We start from the raw sequence: 24,096 nt of genomic DNA, 5'->3' as shown, positions 1-24,096 counted from the left end.
CCAGATGAATGCAGAACAGCTTCTGTATATGTAACATCCCCTTGCAAGTTAGAAGTCGAAGAGAAATCACAGACACCTAACTTGGAAAGGAGGTAAGACAGCTGAGAAGAAGACAAAGCTTTAGTGAAAACATCGGCTGGCTGATCTACATAAGCAATATGATGAGTTGTAATAAAACCTTGTTGTAACTTCTGACGGACCAAGTGACAATCTATTTCAATGTGCTTGGTCCGTTCATGAAAAACAGGATTTGACGCTATGTATAAGGCAGATTTATTGTCACAAAACAGTTGAATAGGAGTTAATCCAAAAATCTTCATTTCAGACAGCAATGAAACAAGCCAAGTTAACTCACAACAGGTATCAGCAAGAGACCTATATTCAGCCTCTGCAGAGGAGCGGGACACAATCTGTTGTTTCTTACACTTCCATGAAATAAGGGAGTCCCCCAGCAATACACAAAACCCTGTAAGAGAAAGACGAGTAGCAGGGCAACTAGCCCAATCCGCATCACAATATGCAGTCAGAGACAATGAGGGATTGGATGAAAATAACAACCCCTGATGGCAAGTACACTTAATGTACTTAACAACTTTCAGGGCAGCAAACCAATGAGACTCACGAGGAGCAGCCATAAACTGAGCTAACACATGGACCGGATAAGACAAATCAGGACGAGTGATTGTCAAGTAAATAAGACGACCAATCAAACGTCTATAAGTAGAGCTGTTCGCGAACCGAGCCGTTCGCGAACAAGCTCGAGCTCGGCTCGTTAAGGGCTCGGTTCGGCTCGGTTCGTTAAGGGCTCGAGCTCGAGCTCGAACACAAAAATGTGTTCGTTAAGAAAACGAGCTCGAGCCGAGCTTTTGGCATGTTCGGCTCGAGCTCGGCTCGGCTCGATTCGGCTCGAAAAAAAAAATAAAAAAAAAAATATTTTTTATATATTTAATTATTATAAATTTTATTCAGATTTTTTATAAATATTTTTAAATTATTGAACTATAAGAATGTCAAAATATATATTTTAGTAATTTGAAAAAATTCAGATATTAAAAATTAATTTTTTAATTTGATATTTTAATAATTAACAAGTGATTTGACTATTACTTGTAACTAGTATTTATTTCCTGATCGGTGTTTCGATTTTTTGAAATTATTTATAAATGATCCAACCGTACGGATGTCAAGATCTATATATTTAAGTGATATAATAAAAAATTTAGAAAAAATAAATATATTTGGTTTGCTATTTTAACGGTAAACTAGTAGTTTGACTAGTACTTCTCCCATATTAATGTTTCGATTTTTTAAAAAATATTTATAAATGATTCAGCCGTACGGATGTTAATATCTATATTATTTAGTAATATGACAAAATTTTTAGAAAAAATAAATGTATTTGATTTGTTATTTTCACAGTCAATAGGTGTTTTGACCTTTACTTGTAACTATTGTTTAGTCTCATATTAATGTTTCAATTTTTAAAAAATATTTATGAATGATCCAACCGTACGGATGTTAATATCTATATATTTTAGTGACATGATAAAAAATTTAGAAAAAAATAAATTTATTTTGTTTATTATTTTGACAATCGACCAATTGTTTGAATAGTTGTTAGAACTAGTGTTTAGTCTCATATTAATGTTTCAATTTTTTTAAAAATATTTATGAATGATCCAACCGTACGGATGTTAAGATCTATATATTTTAGTGACATGACAAAAGTTTTAGAAAAAAATAAATGCATTTGGTTTGTTATTTTAACAGTCAACCGGTGTTTTGACCTTTACTTGTAACTAGTGTTTAGTCTCGTATTAATGTTTTGATTTTTTTAAAAATATTTATAGATGATCCAACCGTACAGATGTTAATATCTATATATTTTAGTGACATGATAAAAATTTTAGAAAAAAATAAATTTATTTTGTTTGTTATTTTGACAATCAACCACTTGTTTGAACAATACTTGTAACTAGTGTTTAGTCTCGTATTCATATTTTGATTTTTTTAAAAATATTTATAGATGATCCAACCGTACGGATGTTAAGATCTATATATTTTAGTGACATGACAAAAGTTTTAGAAAAAAATAAATGTATTTGATTTGTTATTTTAACAGTCAACCGGTGTTTTGACTTGTACTTGTAATTAGTGTTTAGTATCGTATTAATGTTTCGATTTTTTAAAAATTTTTTATGAATGATCCAACCGTACGGATATTAAGATCAATATTTTTTAGTGATATGACAAAATTTTTAGAAAAAAATAAAAGTATTTGGTTTGTTATTTTAACAGTCAACCGGTGTTTTGACCAGAATTTTTTAATTAAGCTCGGCTCGGTTCGGCTCGGCTCGGCTCGGCTCGGCTCGGCTCGACTTTTTTTGATGGAGAAAGCTCGTGTTCGGCTCGTGTTCGGATCGGTTCGACTCGACTCGATTTTGTTCGATAAAAGCTCGTGTTCGGCTCGTTCGTTAACGAGCTCGAGCTCGAACACATGTTTTTGTTCGTTAAGAAAGCTCGGCTCGGCTCGGCTCGTCAGAAAAAAAATTAAAGCTCGGCTCGGTTCGATCAAAACTCGACTCGGCTCGGTTCGTGAACAGCTCTATCTATAAGCAGAGACATCATTAAAGAACATGGTATTGGTGTCACTCAGCAAAATATGATGTTGCTTCATGGGAATACAGGAAGCCTTAGTCTGCAGAAGATCATAGTCTTTAACAATATCCAGCACATACTTATGTTGATTAACACCAATGCCAGCATCAGACTTGTGTAGCTCAAGGCCTAAAAAATAGCTAAGAGGACCTAAGTCCTTGACTTTAAAATGAGTAGCAAGAAACTGAACCACCTTAGTAAACAGTGCATCATTGTTGCCAGTTAAGAGCATATCATCAACATAAATCAACATAAAGCAACAGTTCCATTACGTTCAAAACGAAACAAACTTGAATCACTGACCAGCTGAACAAATCCAAAAGCATGTAAAGCCTTGGATAAAACAAGAAACCACTGACGTGGTGCTTGCTTGAGTCCATAAATGGACTTGAGAAGACGACAAACTAACCGTTGATTTGGAAACATAACAAGCAAGTCAGGAGGAATAGTATAGCCAGGGGGAACAACCATATACACCTGGCAGAGGGCCTAGATGCTATCAAAGGAACAGAGGCAGGTAAAGAAGTAGGTACAGTGACATTATCAGACACACAAGATTCAACAATGTAATTGTATTATCAGAGAAGAGATTATCAAGATAGAAAGTATAATGTTTGTTACAATCCTCAAATAGCAAAAATACACTGACTGGCTTATATATCAAGATCCTTAAGCCTGCACTACTCTAACAAACTCCCTAACTAACTTTGCTGAGCTGGAGTTGCTGAGCTGGAATGAAGCTGTGCTGTAATGATGTCACCAGATGAATGTAGAACAACCTCTGTATATGTAACAGAACACCATCTATCGAACGTAAATCTCACTCGTAATAACTTTTAACATAAAACCAAAATCAAGTCGATACATAATTCATGTCCAGCACTTGAGCGAATCAATATGCCCAACTTTGCAATACTTGAACGTGATCTAACCATAAGCTTGGTTGTCCCTAAATCGTGGTATTGCCACGCGTTTGTGACCGTGGATCATCTGCCAAGCAGACGGTTTTTAAATAAATACTCCCTCCGTCCCGTTAAACATTTCCTCTTTTAACTTTTAGTTCCGTTCACGGTAGACGATTGACTACTAATTTACGTCTAATCTATAATATCAAACATAGTCATGAGTGATCTTGTTGGATTCGTATTTATCAGTATTTTAATACAGTGAAAATTTTATATTTAATATTAATCTCTGTTATAAAAATCGGCCGATTTTTCAAAAATCGCCGATAAATCGCTCAAAAATATTTATCCGATTTGACCGATTTCCGATAAATCGCCGATTTATCATCCGATTTTTTAAAAATCGTCCGATAAATCATAAATCGGCACCTCAACCGAATAGTTCCGATTTTCAAAATCTGTAACACTGATATCAATACAAAATTAAAAATATTAACAATAAAAAATATGCATTGACAAACGTGTTTAACACAAATAGAAAATATTATTAGGGATAGAGGGAGTACCATTCATTCAATGCAAATCGTATTAGCAATAATTTTACACGTGAAAGCCAAATCAAACCCTTCACCTTCTTGAACACGAGTATGGCATTAATTTTTGTTACACTAATATTTTTACGGAAATATCGTCAGATCAATTTGATTGGAGTACAATTTATTTGATGCAGATACCATTCGGAATCTGTGGTTCAGTTCTATTGTCAGAACAAGAAAGAAGTGTGTTGAGAAGGTTTAATCAAATCTAAAAACAAGTGACTTGACTGAAAAAAAGGAATTTTAGGCAAACCACATTTTCCTTGCATAAATTGATACAAACATGGACTTTTTTGGCATTTGTTTTCTTCTGCAATTCTATTAATAAATTAATCAAACACCAAACAAGGTTAATTAAAAAATTAATGGTGAGAAAAGGACCGGCCAACTATAGTTTTATTATTATTATGTTATTACACCCTGCCACCCTCTTCTTGTTCAAGAAACAGAAACTCAAATTGATTAAATACAAAATTAGGTGAAACATATCTTCAATATTGCAATTATTCTCACACTGCATGATATTTTAACAAAAGAAATCCAATTTCTAAACAAATATATATATAGGTCTTTACTCCGTGGAGAACCATCTTATATGAAGAACTGGGGAGAACCATTGTTTTTATTATAGAATCTCATCATAAATTGTAAAATTTATTTTAAAAAATATAAAATTCAATACTAATCAAGAATAATAAATATAATAAAAAATTTAACAATTAAAATTTGATAAAATTACTTGATTTTAAATTTGATTCTACAGTGGAATAATTTTTAATAAGTGTGATTCTATGTGATTCTGTTATAGAACCAAATTTTTTTTTTAATAATTTCAATGATTTTTTAAATAAAAAAATTGTGTAACTTTGATTTTTAACTTGATAATTAAAATATAATTATATATGATGAAAAATAAAATAAATTATATATTATATATTTTTTAATAATGGTTCTCCACGATTCTCTATATAAAAGGGTACTTCATTGAGTGCTACCCTATATATATATAGGAGAATGATCAAATACAAACTATAATTAAAATAGAAACTAGGAATTAATCTAAACCATTAGATCTACCTAATCTAATGAGGTAATCTAATGGTTCCCCCTAAATCACCCCACCCAACTACTCTGCACCCTTCCACACCCAATTTCAATTTTTCCCATCCATTTTTAATTTGATTTTTCCCGTCAAACCGTAATTTTTTTTTAAAATCCGATTTCACTATATTTTTCTACATCTCTCAACGATCGATTTGTATACCAGATGTGTTATATTCCGAATTAATTATTTTTTAAAAATTATTTGGTTTTTAATTTCTATTCTAAATTGATTTTTATTGGAGTAGCCCTTATATATATATATATATGGCTTTTGGGTCAATTTATGCTGCAAACTATTTCATTTTATATATACATAATTTAAATATTTAATTGTATTCGCTTAAATTTGAATCGGTTGACCTTCAATTTTTGAGCGTATCAACTGATTTCTAGAATATTATCATACAAGACTAATGCTAAATACAAACCTTTTACGTACATATTATTTAGAAGGAAAATGTCAGAGATCCCAAAAATTGTTACAAATTTTTTTCCAAGTAATCTTATACATGATAATTTTTTTATAATAATATGGGATTTCATATATATATTCATATGCGATCACGAATTAAATTTGATCGAGCGTGTTTAGATTAAAAGACAAAAGAAAGATGGGAAACATGTTAAATGAGTACAAATATACCGCATGCACTTCATTTCAGAAGCTTCATGAGTCAAGTCCTGTCCCCTCCTCTTTCTGGTCGTTACATGGTTTTGATTAATTTTGGCCGAAGTATAAAGATTAGTTTAGAATGGTCCTTCTTTACTTGTGCCTATGAATCAGTGCTTTTAAAATTTGCAAAGTATCATTGCTGTACAGTTCATAATTTTTCACTCTGATCTTTACAGAACCTAAAAGCCAACAGGGTCAGCACTTAAAGATAGATTAATTCAGATTAATTCGAATAAGCTGCTAATTCTTAACGAATTAGAGACTTCTCAGTTACTACTTGGTAAAGTTAATCCAATAATCATACACTTAAGCACATTGTTCAAATTTGGGATGCTAACTATTTGTTGATGTGCTCATAACTACATTATTATGCATACCAGTGCGATTTAAGGATTAAATGGCAATAATCATGGGTCCCTGCAAGCGATTATTGTAACCATATGTGTAATTTTATGTAATTTTTAGCTGATAAATTTAATGTTGGAAATTTTTGTGAATGTAGGAGGGCACGATATCCATCCACGCTTAATATAGCCTTTCTTGAATTTACCTGTCCGCGAAAAAATTATAAAGTAGAGATGGTTAGTAATAATCGCTTGCTAGAGATCAGATTCCAATAATATTTATATGCATGTACAACTGTATAATTAGAATAATATGACGTAACACAACCTTCTTAATCTCAATGATAAATTTCAGAATATAAGATTTGTGCATTGTCTGTCTTGCAAGAATACAGTTTGTACAAAATAACAAAACTAAACCAAACATATTATATGTGGCATGAGCACCTACACACTTAAACACACACACATTTGCATAATACCTATTCACAATCACAGAGAGGTCCAACTCACTGGCCAGCTCAGATGCATTATAGAGTGTCAACTCAAGGGGAAAAAACAGAAGATTTTAAGATGCAGCTGTAAAATAGGACCCTTCAACATTATAAAATGCAGACATGGGATGCAAAAGGTGTGACAGATAAGGCCAGCCTCAGAAATCAGAATGAATGATTGGGTTCCACAGTTAGATAATACTAAATTTTGGCAGATACTCTAATACAGGTAGACCATACAAAATATTACATATATACCCTCCACTTAGACGTTTATTCCACGAATTTTCTTCCTAACAAACTCCTCCTCAGCTCCATCTCACTCATAAGTTTAAGAATCTTAAAGTGTCATGCATTCCTTCATTATCTTCCTAAATTACGAAGATTTTTCTTAAAGTTGGTCTTTTATGGGACTAGAGGTAAGGTTTACGTAAATCTCACCCTTCCCGGACCTTACCTTACTTCCGGGGAGGGGCCTAAGGGGAATTATGTTTGGTTGTTTTGAAGTCTACTGCAATTTTAAATGCAAAAAGTAGTTCAAGTACCATATAATGAGTATCTATCACAAAGACAGCAAAAGACGATGTGCTAAATTAACTTCTACGAGTTAAAAACTACATGCATCAGGGAATTACCATAAGTACACTATATGCATCAGTGTGTCTGAATCTGATGCCAACTGTTGCCACAACAGAGCCTTCTACTGATGACTGATCACACAAAAAAAGTCCATGCATGCTAAAGCTGTGCTGGCTCTCACTAGGACCAAAAAGATTGAAATGTTATACATAATGATAAACAATGTAAATTTTTATCAGATCATTCTTAAATTTTTTTTTTTTTTTTGACGAGATCAATGGGCGAGCCAAAATGCATAATCATAATCTCTAGGAACAATATGAAATGTTTATCTCTAAACAACCACTTGGACACTATAAAAAATAAACGTCAAGGACCAAGCACATTCACGTACATTTTTCAATGCTCGCGATCCTTCTTAGTGAACTTCGAGAGAGAAGATATTCCTGCAACAGAAGCAGGGAAACATATAACAGATCATACAATCATCCAAATAGTGTTCTTCCAGTTCAGAACTACAAGAAATAAGAAGCAAGCAAGTATTAATATGCAATTAGGTTATCAGAACCCAATATATAGTCCTAGTTTCCCAAGGACGTGTCTGGACTTTTACTTCATATTGCAAGTACCCTTGTTTCTCATACTCTTTAACTTGCAGAGCAAAGGTTTTTTCTTCTGACTTAACTCCTCTGTCGTGACTGCCACCGTCCTCTACATATTCTGTCGCAAGGAATTTCTCTAGAATCTTTAAGTTTTTGCGCAATAGAGGAAGTGAAAGTTACTAGTAGTTTCATTAAAATCTTTAAGTTTTTGCTTAGTATAGGAAGTGAAAGTTACTAGTAGCTTCATCATTAATTTCTCATCTTCCAAACCATTTGTAACTTGTATGTCCAGAAAACGATTATTGCGTTCCAACAAACAACATGCTCTTTACGCCCTGTCATTCCAAAGAACACTTGCCCCTATCTGTCTCACTGCCACTGCTGGGACAAAGTTCTTGCTCAAGTCCTGTCAAGATCATAGGAATTTGTTGCACAGGATCCTATAAATTCTGGTGCGGCAGTTCTGATTTCACGGTCTCCCCCTTCCCATATTCATTTTGTTCAGGGAATTTTACTACTTCAAAGAACATACAATAATCTATTTCACTGTTAGGAGCTCTTTAATTTTCCAAGGTTGTTCCCTTGTCATAGCTTCTTTTAGCATATAGTGGAATTCGTTAACCTTGTCTAAAGAAGCAGATTTTAAAAATTTGAACTATAAAGCTCCTCATTCTCTTTAATAACTGTAACATGTTTTCATCATCCTGTAAACTCCCCAATCTCGTGTCATCAGCTTCCGCTTCCAATTTGCCTGGGCATTGGGCTGTTTGTGATAAAATTGTTTAAGCAACTTACTGAGACCATTAATCTATGTTTAGCATCTGCAAGCATGTCCTCCGTAAACCTAGTACGACCTAGAACTACCAGCTATAGATTTCTACTTCGGATTTCAAAACATGACCGCCTTGGCTAGATATATAGCTTCTCCTCGCTTCTCTTGCTGACGTTGAACTCTCCATTGCCTTCTTACGTTTCTCTTTGTTTTCCTAGTAATTACAAACTCATTTGTGATCTAATTTTTCTCTTTTAGCAGGATTTGAACACTGGCAGAGTGGTAGCATTTTTAACTAATTCAAACGCCCAAAAGAGAATGTCCTTGAAGCTTAAGACTATATCACTATGGTGACAAATAAACATTCGGTGCCAAACACTTGCTGCCAAACACGATATTTAAGCAAACACTTGCTGCAAGGTAAATGTAATCATTACAAATTTATATTCTACAATCACCACATCAGTATCCCTCAGTCCCTCTCCCTTTAGCTTGCAAGAAAAAATTAACAGGCATTATCGACTTGACTGAGACATCTTATATTGACCTTAATCATTACCCCAAATTGTAGAAAAATTTGAATGCAGGGATAAATCAACACGACGACACTTAGGTCCAGCTGTTGGATAACTGATACACACCAACTCTACCTAAGAGGAAAAAATAGAAAAAATCTAGTTCTGTATGTGGGATTTGTGTGATCTAGACATGACTAATGAGATGATGCAGTTGAAGCCTGAAGGTATGGCTAAAGGGATTTTAAAATGGCAGATAGCTTCAAAATAATATTATTGTGGTCAGTGGTGAACAAGTAGCAAATATGTGTTTCTACCTATTACAAAACTCTACTCTGTTCCGGAACATTCCACTTCTTGCCAACCCCTTGCAGGCTTCGTAACTTTCTGAATTTAAGGGGTTAGCTAGTACTTGTGCAAGTCTAAGATGCAGATGCATTCTTGCAACTATAATGATAAATTATGACTACAAAGGCCAACCCCCCCCCCCCCTCCCTCACACCACCCTGCTGAAGAAATAAAATGACCATGTTAAATGAAGAGTAGATGTTATCAATAAAGCAGTATAAAGTCCTCATTATGTTTATAATTGCAGCACTTCTATCAAGTAAAAGAACCAAAAACAATGTCATAAAATGGAAAAATAAGTATACAGAATCTAAACAAGGAAAAAACATCAATCAATTTGCCAATCTCTGCAGAGTGCCTCTAAGTTTTAAATATACAGAAGTACAGCTTTCACAACATCGAGTCATCAACATTATACATTTAATGACTTGATAAGACCACAGAATCCATTTAGTACATAACAGACAAGAAACACTTATTTATATTTCAAGCTAACATAATGTATCGATGCATATCAAAATTTACAGTCAAAATTTAAACGATGAAGATAGTGTAAAACTTCACTAGTCATCATCATACGAAATATGGAAACTAGTCGTGCAGCCCAATGCCTCTGGATCTTCTGCTCCACAACAATCATAGAACTTTGCAGCATAAGGAGGATCATCAGGTCCCAATTCATAGTACCTTGGAAAAAGCACATAAAAACAATCATTTGCAGAACAAATTTACAAAAAACACAGACTTTTAGCAAAAAACCGTGCAAATAAAATATCATCCAACGTGAAAATAACATATGCTTACAATGAATTCAAAAACACTTCTTAGGCTTTAGCCCGTCTTATTTTTATATTACTCAGCACATTTAAAAATTTCAAGTAGTTAGAAAGTACAAACAAATACTTTCTGAAAAAGCACACGAAAGAGCTTAAGATCACGGGGGAGATAAATATGCACTTGATCAATTATCACCTTAACTCATTCCCGAGTTCTAAATATCTCACTTACCAAGTCCTCTCCCTGAACAATAAACTATAACACATACAAGAAAATAACTCCTCAAACATAATCGCAAGAGAAAAGGCGACGCAATTTTATATAAGCACACAAAACAGAATTTTCTAATGGAACGAAAAAAAGGAGTCAAGGTTTCCACCTTAATAACTCATAATGGCACATTACAATGCCATTCGTTTACACCTTAAATTCCTAATCAGCTTATATAATCGTAACCTAAAGACTAGCTAAATACTTCACTCCAAAAATTCAGTCTCGATCATTAACAAATATTGACCATTCAGTTCAAGCCACCAAGATTAATCGAATTCCCTAAAGTACAACAAAAATCAAACATTTTTCCGATCACACAACTTCAACACATAGCTTACACAAATAATATGATCGTATATTCTTGGACCTCCCTTTTAAAATCTAGAGCAGATACACTTCAACCTCTATATAATTTTATTTATGTATCGACATTGTTCATTTACCGAGGTTAAAAATACGTTCTCTTCTTATTAATCTAGGTTATTCATTTATCGAGATTAAGAATACACAGCCTACTAATTTATCGAGATTATTCATTTATCGAAAATTCGGTTTCAGAGTATAAAATTGAGAACAGTAAATCATCATATATAAGAAAATTGTTATAAAAAGATTAATTAAAATGAGAAAAAGGGGAAACCTTTTCTGATCGTCGTGACGACGACAAACAAAGAAGGAAAGATGAAAACGACAAGATGAATTGTCGTTTGAAGAAGGAGTGTACGTCGTTTTGCATCTCTTGCAAACTCTCCTCTTTACTTGTTCCTCTGTTGTTTTCTCCATTTTCGTATTGCTTTGCTATTGATTACCCAGAAGATAATTTTTTTCTGTACCTAGTTGTATTTTATTTTTACATTTAAATATTTAACGAACATATTATAATTTTTACGGGGCGGTACCAAATGCCGGTCACTTTTGTCAAATGTCGAAGGTACCAAATGCCGGTCACTTTTGCCAAATGTCAAATTCAGTTTGGTTAGATTACGTCAAAGCCCTTCTTACTCAATAAATGATTCAACTCTAATTAATGTATACAGGTGTACTTTTTCCTGATTACTACGTAATGTTAATGTTGATGATTGCTAAGTAGATTAATAATTAGACTTGATATTTTTATATGTGATATTATATTTTATAAATATTTAACTTTTTATAAAATAATTCATCATGTCAATTTTTATTGAAAATATAACATATCAAACTTAAAATATTCATTGAATATCATAATTTTTTTATATATTTAATATCGGTTATTTTCATTTTTCTTATATAATATCAATTATAAAATATGATTTTTTATAGAAATTGTTCTCAAAGTATACATATTTAAAAAAAATTAAAATATATTTTAAATTGAGATACTAATTAATTAATTATATAATTTATGTTTCTATTTTAAATACACAATAATAAAATTTAAAATATACTTGTTAACTAATTTGCAAGTATTTATTTATAATCTTTTTAATAGTATGCATAAAGGTCTCGAGTGACGGAACAAATATTTATTTCTACATCTCTTAAATATATAAAAGATATATTAAAAAGGTACAAATAGTGTGAAAACACTATTCTATCTTACATTACATGCATGTATTAGTAGTTATTTAGTATTCATATATATATATATATATATATATATATATATATTTTTAAAATTAGTTAAAAATTAACTACAACACATATTTATAACTAGTGATTAAAAAATGACATAAAAATAATGTTATATATTAATTTAGCACATATTATACAAATTTTACAAGAAAAAAATAGTATCATCAAAAGGGCATAAATTAGCTAAAAATTTAACTACAATATATATTTATAATCAGTGACTAGCCAAGGATATAAATATAAAGTTATCTATTAATTTTAGCAATTCTATACAAATTTTCCAAGAAAAAGATATTACCATCAAAAGAGCATAAGTTAGTTAAAAATTAACTAGAACAAATATTTACAATTAATGATTAAAAATGGACATAAAGATAAAGTTATTTATTAATTTAACACATATTATATAGATTTCTCAATAAAAAAAACAACAATATCATCAAAAGAGCAAAAAAATATGAAGTTTTTGTGTATTAAAAAAATTGACAAAATCTTTAAGTCACCTTAGTTAAGGATGATGAAGCTCTCTCCTTATTCGCGGTTAAATGATGGAAAGATGATGATGACGCTCTAATGAAGCTCTCTTCTTACTCCCGGGTCAGATGATGGATTGAAAATAAGCATATTATACTAAGATATTTTAAAGAGAGATATAAATAAAAAAGTGAGAGTTAGTCACATATTTATAGGTGAGATAGAATATAAAAATTATATGAGATTAATTGTATAATGTGTAAGATATAAGTTCATTGTATTATTAAGTGCACTGTAAATATAAGTTAATATGAAAATTATAGGTTAAATGTATTATGTGTGAAATATAAATTTCACAGGTGTATTGTAAATATAAGTCAAAATGAAAATTATATAGGTTAAATGTATTATGTGTAAAATATAAGTTAAGTGTATTATTAGTTGTACTGTAAATACAAGTTAAATGAATTAACGGTTAAAATATTATAATATATACATGTATATATTTCAAGTCATCCATATGCACAAAAAACTAGAAGATGATTAACAAAAACCTAGAAGATGATTAAGTGTTCAAGTGTTTGCACATAAAATTAGGAGGGTCATTTGGATAATATACTTGAACTGCATTTTATAATCTTGACCTGCATTCAGAAACTATGTTTTTATTTATTTGTTTGATTTGACGTTTTGATTAGGCGGACCAAAAACTTGCAAGCGGATTCTTTAACTCAAAAGATTTTCGGTCACTCTTTAAATTTTTCATTAGATGTAGTTATATTTTATTAAAAATTAAACAGTAAGGTGAGTAAAGCTGAGTTGAATTAAAACTATAAAACATGGTGAGTTGAATTCAATAAATTCACATGTACCGTTTGCTGAAATTGCGTTTTGATTACTTAAATAATTAAATATTTGAAATTAGGATATTAATGAATAAAATTTTATTCAGATCACTAACCATTACATTAGTCAACATCTGAAAGAACCGGACCATAAGAGCATGCCAACACGGGACCAATTTTTTAATAACCTCAGCTCATGTTTAGGCCACATAAGTAAGGGGTGTTAAAATAAAAATCAGACAATACATCCAACGCAAGAGCCTATTTCATGCTTTCCGATGTAATTTTTTCAGCTATAAAGAAACAATTCATTGCTTTACTTACACATCCTATGCACAATTATAATATTAAAATCAAAAAGTAAATAAATGGGTTGGTCTAGGATAGTGGTACCGGCCAGTTTTTTTTTTTTTTTTTTTTTTTATCGTAGGTAACCCGCAGCCGTTATCCTTCGGGTGCGCACTGGGTAAACCCTACGGGCTCACGTAAACCCTTCGGCCGGTTTTGCATGATATCATCCAATGCTGAAATTTGCTGATTCAATAACCAGGATCATTTCACGTGGCCCAAGATCCCAAACGAGACCGCGCTGCAGCTGGCTCTAAACTTTCTAAAACAGCCTTAAGAACTCTCTCACAACATTCTTTTCTCTTACGAAATTTCTAAACATATTAATAAATACAACAAATACACTCATTGTCAATAATAGTTTCACACATAAAATTTTTTATCTGTTACAAACTAATATAGAATATATTATATAGAGAGCATTACAAGAACAAAATTACTAAGAGAATAGAGAAGATTTTCATTTCATATATCAATCACATATCTTACAATGGTTTATATAGGGCTAGAGTTTGTAGGTTACAAGTAGCATGAAAAGCCAAAGGGTGTAAAATGAAAAGCCAAAGGGTGTGAGAATTAATGGGGTAAGTTGTAAGGTTAAAAGTCATTCAAATATATAACACTCCCCCTTGAATGACTCGTATAAACAACATGCCTCATTAAAACCTTACTAGGAAAAACCCTGTGGGAAAAACCCTAGTGAAGGAAAAACAGTACATGTGTTACACGTGTAATAAAGAGTGCATTATATCTCGCCCTCATTTTAACACGACTATGAAAATCAGCATAGATCTCGAAATTTACGCATCCCAATCTTGTGTACCAGCTTCTCGAAGGAAGATGTAGGAAGTGCTTTTGTGAACAAGTCTGCTGGATTTTTACATGATCGAATCTGACAAACATCAATTTCCCCCCTTTGTTGAAGTTCATGGGTAAAGAAGAACTTTGGATCGATGTGCTTTGTCCTATCACCTTTAATGTAACCTTCTCGAGTCTGAGTTATGCATGCTTCATTATCTTCAAATAAAATAGTAGGGCTTCCTTTATTGACTAACAGACCGCATGATTCTCGAATATGATGGACCAAAGACCTTAGCCAAACACATTCTCGACTAGATTCATGTAGCGCCAATAACTCAGCATGATTCGAAGAAGTTGCTGCAAGAGTCTGCTTTGTAGACCGCCAAGATATTGCGGTATCACCATATGTGAATACATAACCTGTTTGTGATCTTCCTTTGTGTGGATCAGACCGATATCCTGCATCTGCATAGCCAACTAATTCCACTTTTGAGTCTTTAGAATAAAATAAACCCATATCCATTGTTCCTCGAAGATATCTAAATATTTGTTTCACACCAGTCCAATGTCTTCGAGTTGGAGCAGAACTATGTCTTGCAAAAAGGTTGACAGAAAATGCAATATCAGGACGTGTACAATTGGCAAGATACATTAGTGCACCAATGGCACTAAGATATGGTACTTCAGGACCAAGAAGTTCTTCTCCCTTTTCTCTTGGGCGGAATGGATCCTTATTCTTTTCTAATGATCGTACAACCATGGGTGTACTCACAGGATATGCCTTATCCATAATAAACCGTTTAAGAATCTTTTCAATATACGAAGACTGGTGGACAAAGATTCCAGTAGATAAATGTTCAATTTGAAAACCAAGGCAGAGTTTTGTTTTACCCAAGTCCTTCATTTCAAACTCCTTTTTCAAATATTCAATCGTCTCATTAAGTTCATCTGGGGTTCCAATGATGTTTAAATCATCAACATATACTGCAATGATAGTAAACCCCAATTTTGTCCTTTTAATAAAAACACATGGACATATTACATTATTGGTATATCCATCTTTCAAAAGATATTCACTGAGACGATTGTACCACATACGACCCGACTGTTTCAATCCGTATAATGATCTCTGTAATTTAATTGAGTAAATCTCTCGGGGTCTTGAACTATATGCTTCAGGCATTTTTAACCCATCAGGGATTTTCATGTAAATGTCACTATCGAGTGATCCATACAAGTAGGCAGTTACAACATCCATTAAATTCATTCGGAGCCCTTCTAGAATTGATAAACTTATTAAAAATCTGAATGTTGTTGCATCCATTACCGGGGAATAAGTTTCTTCGTAATCGATTCCCGGTCTTTGTGAGAAACCTTGAGCAACAAGGCGTGCCTTGTATCTCACAATTTCATTTTTCTCATTTCTTTTACGCACAAATACCCATCTATATCCGACGGGTTTTATACCTGCAGGTGTTTGGACAATAGGTCCAAAAACTTGGCGTTTTTCAAGTGATTTCAGTTCAGCTTCAATAGCTTCTTTCCATTTTGGCCAATCATTTCTTCTTTTACATTCATAGATCGATCTAGGTTCATGATCCTCGATTTCCTCAGAAATGTCAAGTGCAGCTGCATATGAAAATATATCATCCATGACAATTTCTTTTCTATTCCACCTCTTTCCTGAAATGACATAATTTATCGAGATCTCTTCATTGTCAACAATTTCAGGTGTTTGATCATCTTTGGAAGACGTTTCTTCAGTGATCATCAATTCTACGATGTCATTTGATGTTCCAGCTTTATTATCAAGTCTCCTTGTTTTTCTTGGAGTTTTATCCTTGGATCCAATAGGTCTTCCACGCTTCTGGCGTGCTTTAGACTCATTTGCTAGCATGATTTTATTATCTTCTTCAGGAAGTTTAATCTTACAAGGAACATTAACAGCTGGTATATGTGACTTTGTCACATTTTTGACATCAGTAAATGCATCAGGCAATCTATTTGCGACTTCTTGTAGGTGGATAATCTTTTGAACTTCAAGTTCACATTGATTTGTACGAGGATCATAATGAGACAGGGACACTGCATTCCACAAAATTTCTTGCTTTTCTTTTTCAAATTTTGTCTTATCTCCCCCTAATGCAGGAAAAATTGTCTCATCAAATTGACAATCGGCAAATCTTGCCGTGAATAAATCACCAGTCTTGGGCTCCAAATATTTAATAATTGAGGGAGAATCAAATCCAATATATACCCCTAATTTTCTTTGGGGTCCCATTTTTGTTCGTTGGGGAGGGGATATTGGAACATAAACAGCACACCCAAAAATTTTCAAGTGAGAGATATTTGGTTCTTGACCATTTACCAGTTGCAGTGGGGAATATTTATGATAAGAAGTCGGTCTTAACCGAACTAAAGAAGCCGCATGTAATATTGCATGTCCCCAGGCAGTAGTTGGTAAATTTGTTCTCATAAGTAATGGTCTCGCAATTAGTTGTAGCCTTTTAATGAAAGACTCGGCAAGACCATTTTGAGTGTGTGTGTGGGCAACAGAATGCTCCACTTCAATCCCAATAGACATACAATAATCTTTAAAAGATTGGGATGTTAATTCTCCTGCATTGTCCAATCGTATTTTCTTTATATTATAATCAGGAAATTGTGCTCGTAATCGAATTATTTGAGCAAGGAGTCGTGCAAAAGCAACATTACGAGTGGACAATAAACTAACATGTGACCATCTTGTTGATGCATCAATGAGTACCATAAAGTACTGAAATGGCCCACTAGATGGGGTAATTGGTCCACATATATCTCCTTGAATTCGCTCCAAAAATTTTGGGCATTCGATTGCAACTTTCACAAGGGATGGTTTTGTTATCAATTTTCCTTCAAAACAAGCAACACATGAAAAATCTTTGGACAATGGAACAATTTTGTTTTTGAGTGGATGTCCATTTGAATTTTCAATAATTCTTCGCATCATTGTTGAACCCGGATGGCCTAAACGATCATGCCATATAATAAAATTTGTCGGGTCAACAGATCTTGTATTAATAGTCATGTGTGACTCAACTGGATTTATGAAAGTATAATATAATCCAGAATTATATGATGGGAGTTTTTCTATCACATGTTTCCTCCCTGAGATAGTAGTCGTGATACACAAATATTCACTTTCAAGTTCATTTGTTGTCTCAATATGATAGCCATTGTGGCGTATATCTTTAAAACTCAAAAGATTTCTTTTTGATCGGGTGGAGAATAGTGCATTTTCAATCAACAAACATGTACCATTAGGTAGCACTATACTTGCTCTTCCGGAGCCTTCAATTATATTTGATGCACCCGATATTGTATTTACATTAGCTTTGGCTAATGTTAGATGCGAAAAATATTTTTGATCTTTTAAAATTGTATGTGTGGTTACACTATCTGCCAAACAAAAAGATTCCTCATCTTTTATAGCACATGATGAGAGGTTGCTGGCCATATTTCTTCACGAAAAATAAAATAAAATTAGAAGTAGAGGTAAAACATCTCAAGTACTTCATTAAAGAAAATTACATAAGCAACTGATAAGGATGATTATCATAGTTCAAAAATTAAGTACTAACAATCCAAAATAAATAAGGAAAACGTTCAACAAGCAAGTAAGGCCTTTCTTAATTATTCTTAGGCTCATCACCACCAAATTTAGGCATATTCACATCGACATCTTCAAAGAAATCACCAACTTCCATGTGAGTAAAGGCCGAAGGATCAACTTGGCCATCACTTCCAAGATGTGCTTCAAGATGAGCAATCCCCAAAGGATCATTCTGTTCGGTGAAATTAGTTTCAACATTTTTCAAAGATGCTTGATATAGGTCAACAAAGTGCTTGGAGGTACGACATGTACTTCTCCAATGACCTTTCATTCCACAACGGCTACAAGTACTTTCACCCTTTTTAACCATCGTACTTCCCTCGGGTTTCTCCTCATTTGTTTTCTGTTTTTGATAGTAAGGCTTCCTTTTAAAGTGGGGGCGATTTTGTTGATTTCGGCCTCGACCACGCCAAAATCCATGACCACGGGCACGCCCACGTCCACGTCCATATCCATGCCCACGTCCACGTCCAAATGATTTATTATCTCTATATTCATTATTAGTCACCGCATTCACTTCAGGGAATGGTGTTGAGCCAGTGGGACGTGCTTGATGATTTTTCAGCAAAAGTTCATTATTTTGTTCAGCAAGAAGCAACACAGAAATAAGCTCAGAATATTTCGTGAATCCACGTTCACGATATTGTTGTTGCAAGAGCATATTATTGGCATGGAAAGTGGAATATGTTTTCTCCAACATATCTTTATCGGTGATATTCTCGCCACATAATTTCAATTGAGATGTAATTTTGAACATGGCAGAGTTATACTCGCTCACACTTTTATAATCTTGCAATCGCAAGTGTAGCCAATCATAGCGAGCTTTAGGAAGTATCACCATTTTCTGGTGATCATATCTTTCTTTGAGATCTTTCCAAAGAGTTGATGGATCTTTAATAGTCAGATATTCAGTTTTCAAGCCTTCATCAAGGTGATGGCGAAGAAATATCATGGCCTTTGCCTTGTCTTGTTCAGAGGTCTTATTTCCCTCTTTTATGGTGTCACCGAGACCCATTGCACTAAGATGGATTTCAGCATCAAGAATCCATGTCAAATAATTTTTGCCGGTGACATCAAGTGCGTTAAACTCAAGTTTCGTAAGATTCGACATTTTCACTTATGTAGAGACAGGAAGTAATGATCACCCAGCTAGTACTAGTACTTGTGTTGACAAGAAACTCGTGTAAACTCGTAAACCAACTTCTCCTTCTGGTGCACCCACAGATCTTATTAGCTTTCGTGCTGATAACGTGTTACAAACTAATATAGAATATATTATATAGAGAGCATTACAAGAACAAAATTACTAAGAGAATAGAGAAGATTTTCATTTCATATACCAATCACATATCTTACAATGGTTTATATAGGGCTAGAGTTTGTAGGTTACAAGTAGCATGAAAAGCCAAAGGGTGTAAAATGAAAAGCCAAAGGGTGTGAGAATTAATGGGGTAAGTTGTAAGGTTAAAAGTCATTCAAATATATAACATTATCCTTATTATTCGCTTTTCATTAAAATTTTGATAGGTTTTTTCAAAATGGTCTAAAGATATGGAATGACAAAAAAATTAGCAAATATAAAATCATACTATAATTTGAGCCATAAATATAGTACCAACAATCAAATCTAAAATATAAATTCATAATTTTTTTATTAGTAATCTGAAAATACTAGTCCCAAAATCATAAATCAAGCTATAAACCAAAATTAGAGATACGATCACTAAATAACATTTATATGATATATGAGAATTTATTCAATCACTAAATAATAAAAAGATCTAATAATCATTTTTCAAAAAAATAAATTCATCCTCATTGAAAATAAATAAAAAGGGTGAATAAATTAAGCCCAACAAGATGGATGACTAATTTAAAATCAATAATGATATGAAACGCTGCACAATAAAATAAGATAATCAAGACTTAAATAAATTGAAATCATATAAAAATAAAGATATAATATAAATCCTATTTTAATAACAATCAAAAAATAATATGGACATATAGTGTACGAATGTCTAATACAAATAAAATATGAGTATGTTTAAGTTATTAATAAATATGCCATATCGCGTTCGTAGAACCTACATTTAAATATTATTAATAATTAATAATCGTTTTGAAAAAAAAACTGTCTGATAAATTATTTCATTTGAGTTAGAGTCAAATTATATTAATACAAATCATGCATGGTTAATAATAGTCGAATGGAGGATGATTGCCCTAAATAACTACTCTTGTCATCTCGTTTTAAATGTCACATTTGAAGAAAAATATACATATTGTTGTTGAATAAAAACCTGAGTACTTTAATTTTTAATGCTAGGGTTGGTAAGTTTCAAAATTTAATGGCTGTTCTTGCGTTCGGGATTATCGATCCTTACAAGATGCCTACGTATCTCCGTGTTGTAGATAATCAAGCCAAAAAACGTAGTTCTAGGTTGAGGGGTAGAACCCTTTGTGTAGAGGTGATTTTAGGGTTAGACTTCTGTTGGGAGACTTGGTGGACAAATCTCCAACTTAGATGATGATTAGGAGTCCTTTTGAGGAAGGAGATCCAGAAGCTTTTATTTAGGATTTTGAGTTCGTTTGGAACACATGTCTCTGCTCTTACAGCTGTATTGGACCTAGTCCGTGAACAACTCAGATTCGTGGACTTGGACGACCTCTGCCGGTGGGCCTTGGCTGTTTGGGCCGTCATAGGCCTGTTACGAAGTTTTGGACCAGACAGGCCTGCTATGAAGCTTGGACTAGATAGATCCGTATTGGACTTTTCGAACAAGAAGCCCAAGTGTATTTAATGCGACATTTAATGTGTCTTTAGGATGTATTTTCTATCCATATCATTTTCCCCCCAACTTCCGTGAATACTACTCGAGTTTTCGTGGAAGTTATAATGGTCTAATCGCGACTCGGGGTACTTTTGGCCCTTCTCGGGTATCGGCCCTTCATGGGTATCGGCCCTTCATGGGTATCGTCGCGTTATCGTAAAGTGTGGAGCAATCTACACGTTTACAACGACCTATTAGTGTGAGTATACACACTTAAGGCCCCCGTAGAGGCTATTTGCATGGTGTTCAACATTAAACGGTCCTAATCAGGACTATAAAGCTAGCGTTTATCACCCCTTAACCTTCGTCAAGGTTAATTATAGGGTGAAAGCTGCTAATTGGCCCTAATCGGGGCTAATCGACCTTAATCAGGGCTAAATTCTATGTGCAAGTTGTTAATTAGGCTTAAAAGAGCCTAATTTTAAGCTATAATGCACTAATTGGCCTTAATCGAGGCCTTGTTAGGTGGACAAGGCCTCAAATTCTCAAATTCTCTCAAGCTCTTAACTCTCTTCAAGTTCTCAAGAATGTCAGGTGGACAAGGCGTTGTTAAGTCCTCTTTCTCTGAAAAGGAAGCTATGCATAAGAGGGTTACTCTACGCTCACTCCAAGGTATTGCTCTTGTCTCCCCCTTCTCAATTAATCGTTGCTCGAATAGTTTGAAGAGTATGTTGGATGAGAGAGCGGACGAGTACCCTAGTACCGTCCATTACGATGCATTCCTTCACCGAAGTGTGCTTCGTGAGAAGGACATCGAGGTGATTAAGTCGACTTACTCCTGGCCCGATTGCTTGAGGGTTCGTAGAGCTAAGCCAAGTGAGAGGGCATGTAACCTTTGCCACCAAAGGCTGTTTGTGTTCAAGGCGGCCCTTAACTCTGGGCTAAGGTTCCCCCTGCACCCCTTCATTCCGAGGCTTTTAGCCAAACGCAAGATCCATCCATTCTAGCTCTACCCTAACGGGTGGTCTTTCATCATTCTATTCATAGTGAGATGCCATGACTTAGGCATCCCTTTGAGTGTGACAATGTTCCGTATATCTTCATGATGAAGGCGTCTCCTATGACTCGACCTGGTTGGGTAGTGATTCAACACCGAGCCCACGTTCCCCAAATGGTGAACACCAGCTCCCTCAATGACTCAAACCACAATTGGAACAAGAAGTTTGTGGTCGTTGAGTGGAAGGATGGAGACTGGGGGGTATACTTCAGACGTGACTTTAGTAGCCCGGTTGATAGTTCCCACTTCATTCTCAACCTTTCTGATGCTGAGTTTCATGTCCGATATCTTCTTATTGACGATGACGGGAGAACCCCTTATTGGGATTTTATGACGGAAGTCAAGCTTGTCGAGGCTGGCCTTAGCTGCCTCTCTATAGAGGGTATTTATCCTTGTTTTCCCTTACTTTGTACAAGTTTATTCTTACATCCATTTCTTTTCTTCTTATTTCAACTGCTAAGGTTCTTGACGCCAAAGCCAAGCCGAGCGATGTTGTTACGGGCAGGATGGCCAGAGATGCCATCAAGAAGGCCAACCATATCCCTAAGGTCCCTGCCTTCCTCGAGGCGTCAGGATCTGTCCTTAAGAGGACCAAGGATTTTGACGGGAGTGTTAGGTCCCCTTTCAAGCCCGGATGGGGTATTTCTTCCAACGACTCCGTTTTCGGCAACCCGGCTCTTGCTCTCGAGTGGTCGAGAAACTGCATTACTCCTCCCGACCTCTTATTCGTGTCCTCTGGTGAGAAACTCCTCGAGGCTGAGATGCTGGGAGCTCATGCCCTCTATCAGGTATGTTTCTACTTGTGCAAATTTTCTCTTAAGTTCTCTTTTTCTTAGAACTTGGAAAATATTATAGGAATTACTCCTTGGGGGCTCTACCCTTCTTAATTAAACTCATATTTTCTTTGTCAGGCCAATGCCTATTTCACAGCTTCCTCTACTCATGCTGTGAAAATGAGAGGTGACTACAATGCATTGTAGGCTTCCATGAAACAGATGTCTATCTCCTCAGGGGAGTGGGAGTCTAAGGCCCATGAGGTGGAGGGCAAGCTTGCCATCATGGAGAAGAAATATGCTAGCTCGGAAGAGAAGAGGAAGAATGAATGGAAAGACCTTGAGGCTGCTTATCACATATCCACCAGGTTTACCACGATGATGTACGAGCACGACGACGAGATGCGCCCTATTAACTTGGAAATAGGTTGGAATAGGGGCGTCAAGGATGCTCAAGGCGTATGGCCGGATGTGGTTGATCCAAGCCTTCTATCTTGCCCTTGGGAGCTGCCTGTCATGGACTTATCTGGGCAAGCTTCTGGTTCCGTGCCCTCGACTCTTCGCATGAGGCCCCAGTCTAGCTCTAGTCACTCGGGTTTCGGATCAGGCTCTAAAGGCAAAGCATCCTCGGGTAGCCCCAGGTCCAGGGCAGCCCTTCGAGGGAAGATGAGGGAGCCAATTCCAGGGAGCAGTGGTTCTTCTTCTGAGGAAGGCTCGGATGGCGAGGGGGAAGACTCTTCTGATGAGTGAATGATGTGGCCTTGCATGGCCTTGATTGCCATATGTGGCTTTTATTTTCAGAACTTATTAATTTGAACCTTATTGGTCTGTAACCTATTGGTCCTTCGGGACTTTAACTTATGATCCTTCGAGATCTTTTATCTATGCACTACGTTGAATTATATTTCATACTTTTATTTTATTTTCGGCATTTGGTCCTTCGGGACTTGCATTCTTTAGATGCTCGTACTTAAATAAATTGGTAGACAAGATGATAGAAATAAACTTGCATAAATAGATAATATCTCTAAGAAATGGGTTCAACCCTTACATAATATGGTTTCGTCGACCTTATTTATAAAACTAATACCAAGTACTAGGAACATGTAGTGAATGTT

The 24,096-nt window shown here is 34.5% G+C and overlaps 2 protein-coding genes and 1 long non-coding RNA gene across 3 annotated transcripts; all 3 read right to left on the bottom strand.

Moving 5' to 3' along the window:
- Positions 1–6,351: 6,351 nt before the first annotated feature.
- LOC141717281 (uncharacterized) lies at positions 6,352–7,845 on the bottom strand. Its single transcript, XR_012573568.1, has 3 exons — positions 7,748–7,845; positions 7,410–7,533; positions 6,352–6,486 (listed from the first exon to the last, which is right to left on the bottom strand). It is a non-coding gene; the product is annotated as an uncharacterized LOC141717281 (long non-coding RNA).
- Positions 7,846–9,901: 2,056 nt separating this feature from the next.
- LOC141717280 (uncharacterized) lies at positions 9,902–11,473 on the bottom strand. Its single transcript, XM_074519369.1, has 2 exons — positions 11,281–11,473; positions 9,902–10,277 (listed from the first exon to the last, which is right to left on the bottom strand). The coding sequence occupies exons 1-2, from the start codon at positions 11,421–11,423 to the stop codon at positions 10,154–10,156; spliced, it is 267 nt and encodes an 88-aa protein (XP_074375470.1). The 5' UTR covers positions 11,424–11,473; the 3' UTR covers positions 9,902–10,153.
- Positions 11,474–18,390: 6,917 nt separating this feature from the next.
- Positions 18,391–19,485, bottom strand: LOC141719987 (uncharacterized). The gene has a single exon (XM_074522349.1). It carries the CDS (start codon positions 19,483–19,485, stop codon positions 18,391–18,393), a length of 1,095 nt encoding a protein of 364 aa, XP_074378450.1.
- Between the last annotated feature and the right edge of the window lie 4,611 nt (positions 19,486–24,096).

The sequence above is a fragment of the Apium graveolens genome, chromosome 4 (assembly GCF_009905375.1).
Source record: "Apium graveolens cultivar Ventura chromosome 4, ASM990537v1, whole genome shotgun sequence".
In the NCBI taxonomy this organism is placed as follows: domain Eukaryota; kingdom Viridiplantae; phylum Streptophyta; class Magnoliopsida; order Apiales; family Apiaceae; genus Apium; species Apium graveolens.
This window is presented reverse-complemented; position numbering and strand designations above follow the sequence as displayed.

Excerpts from the sequence above, each read along its gene's own strand:
- LOC141719987 (XM_074522349.1), bottom strand. The coding sequence starts at position 19,485 with ATGTCGAATCTTACGAAACTTGAGTTTAACGCACTTGATGTCACCGGC.
- LOC141717280 (XM_074519369.1), bottom strand. The coding sequence starts at position 11,423 with ATGGAGAAAACAACAGAGGAACAAGTAAAGAGGAGAGTTTGCAAGAGA. Across the intron at positions 10,278-11,280 it reads CGTCACGACGATCAGAAAAG|GTACTATGAATTGGGACCTG; the intron begins GTTTCCCCTTTT and ends GCTTTTTCCAAG.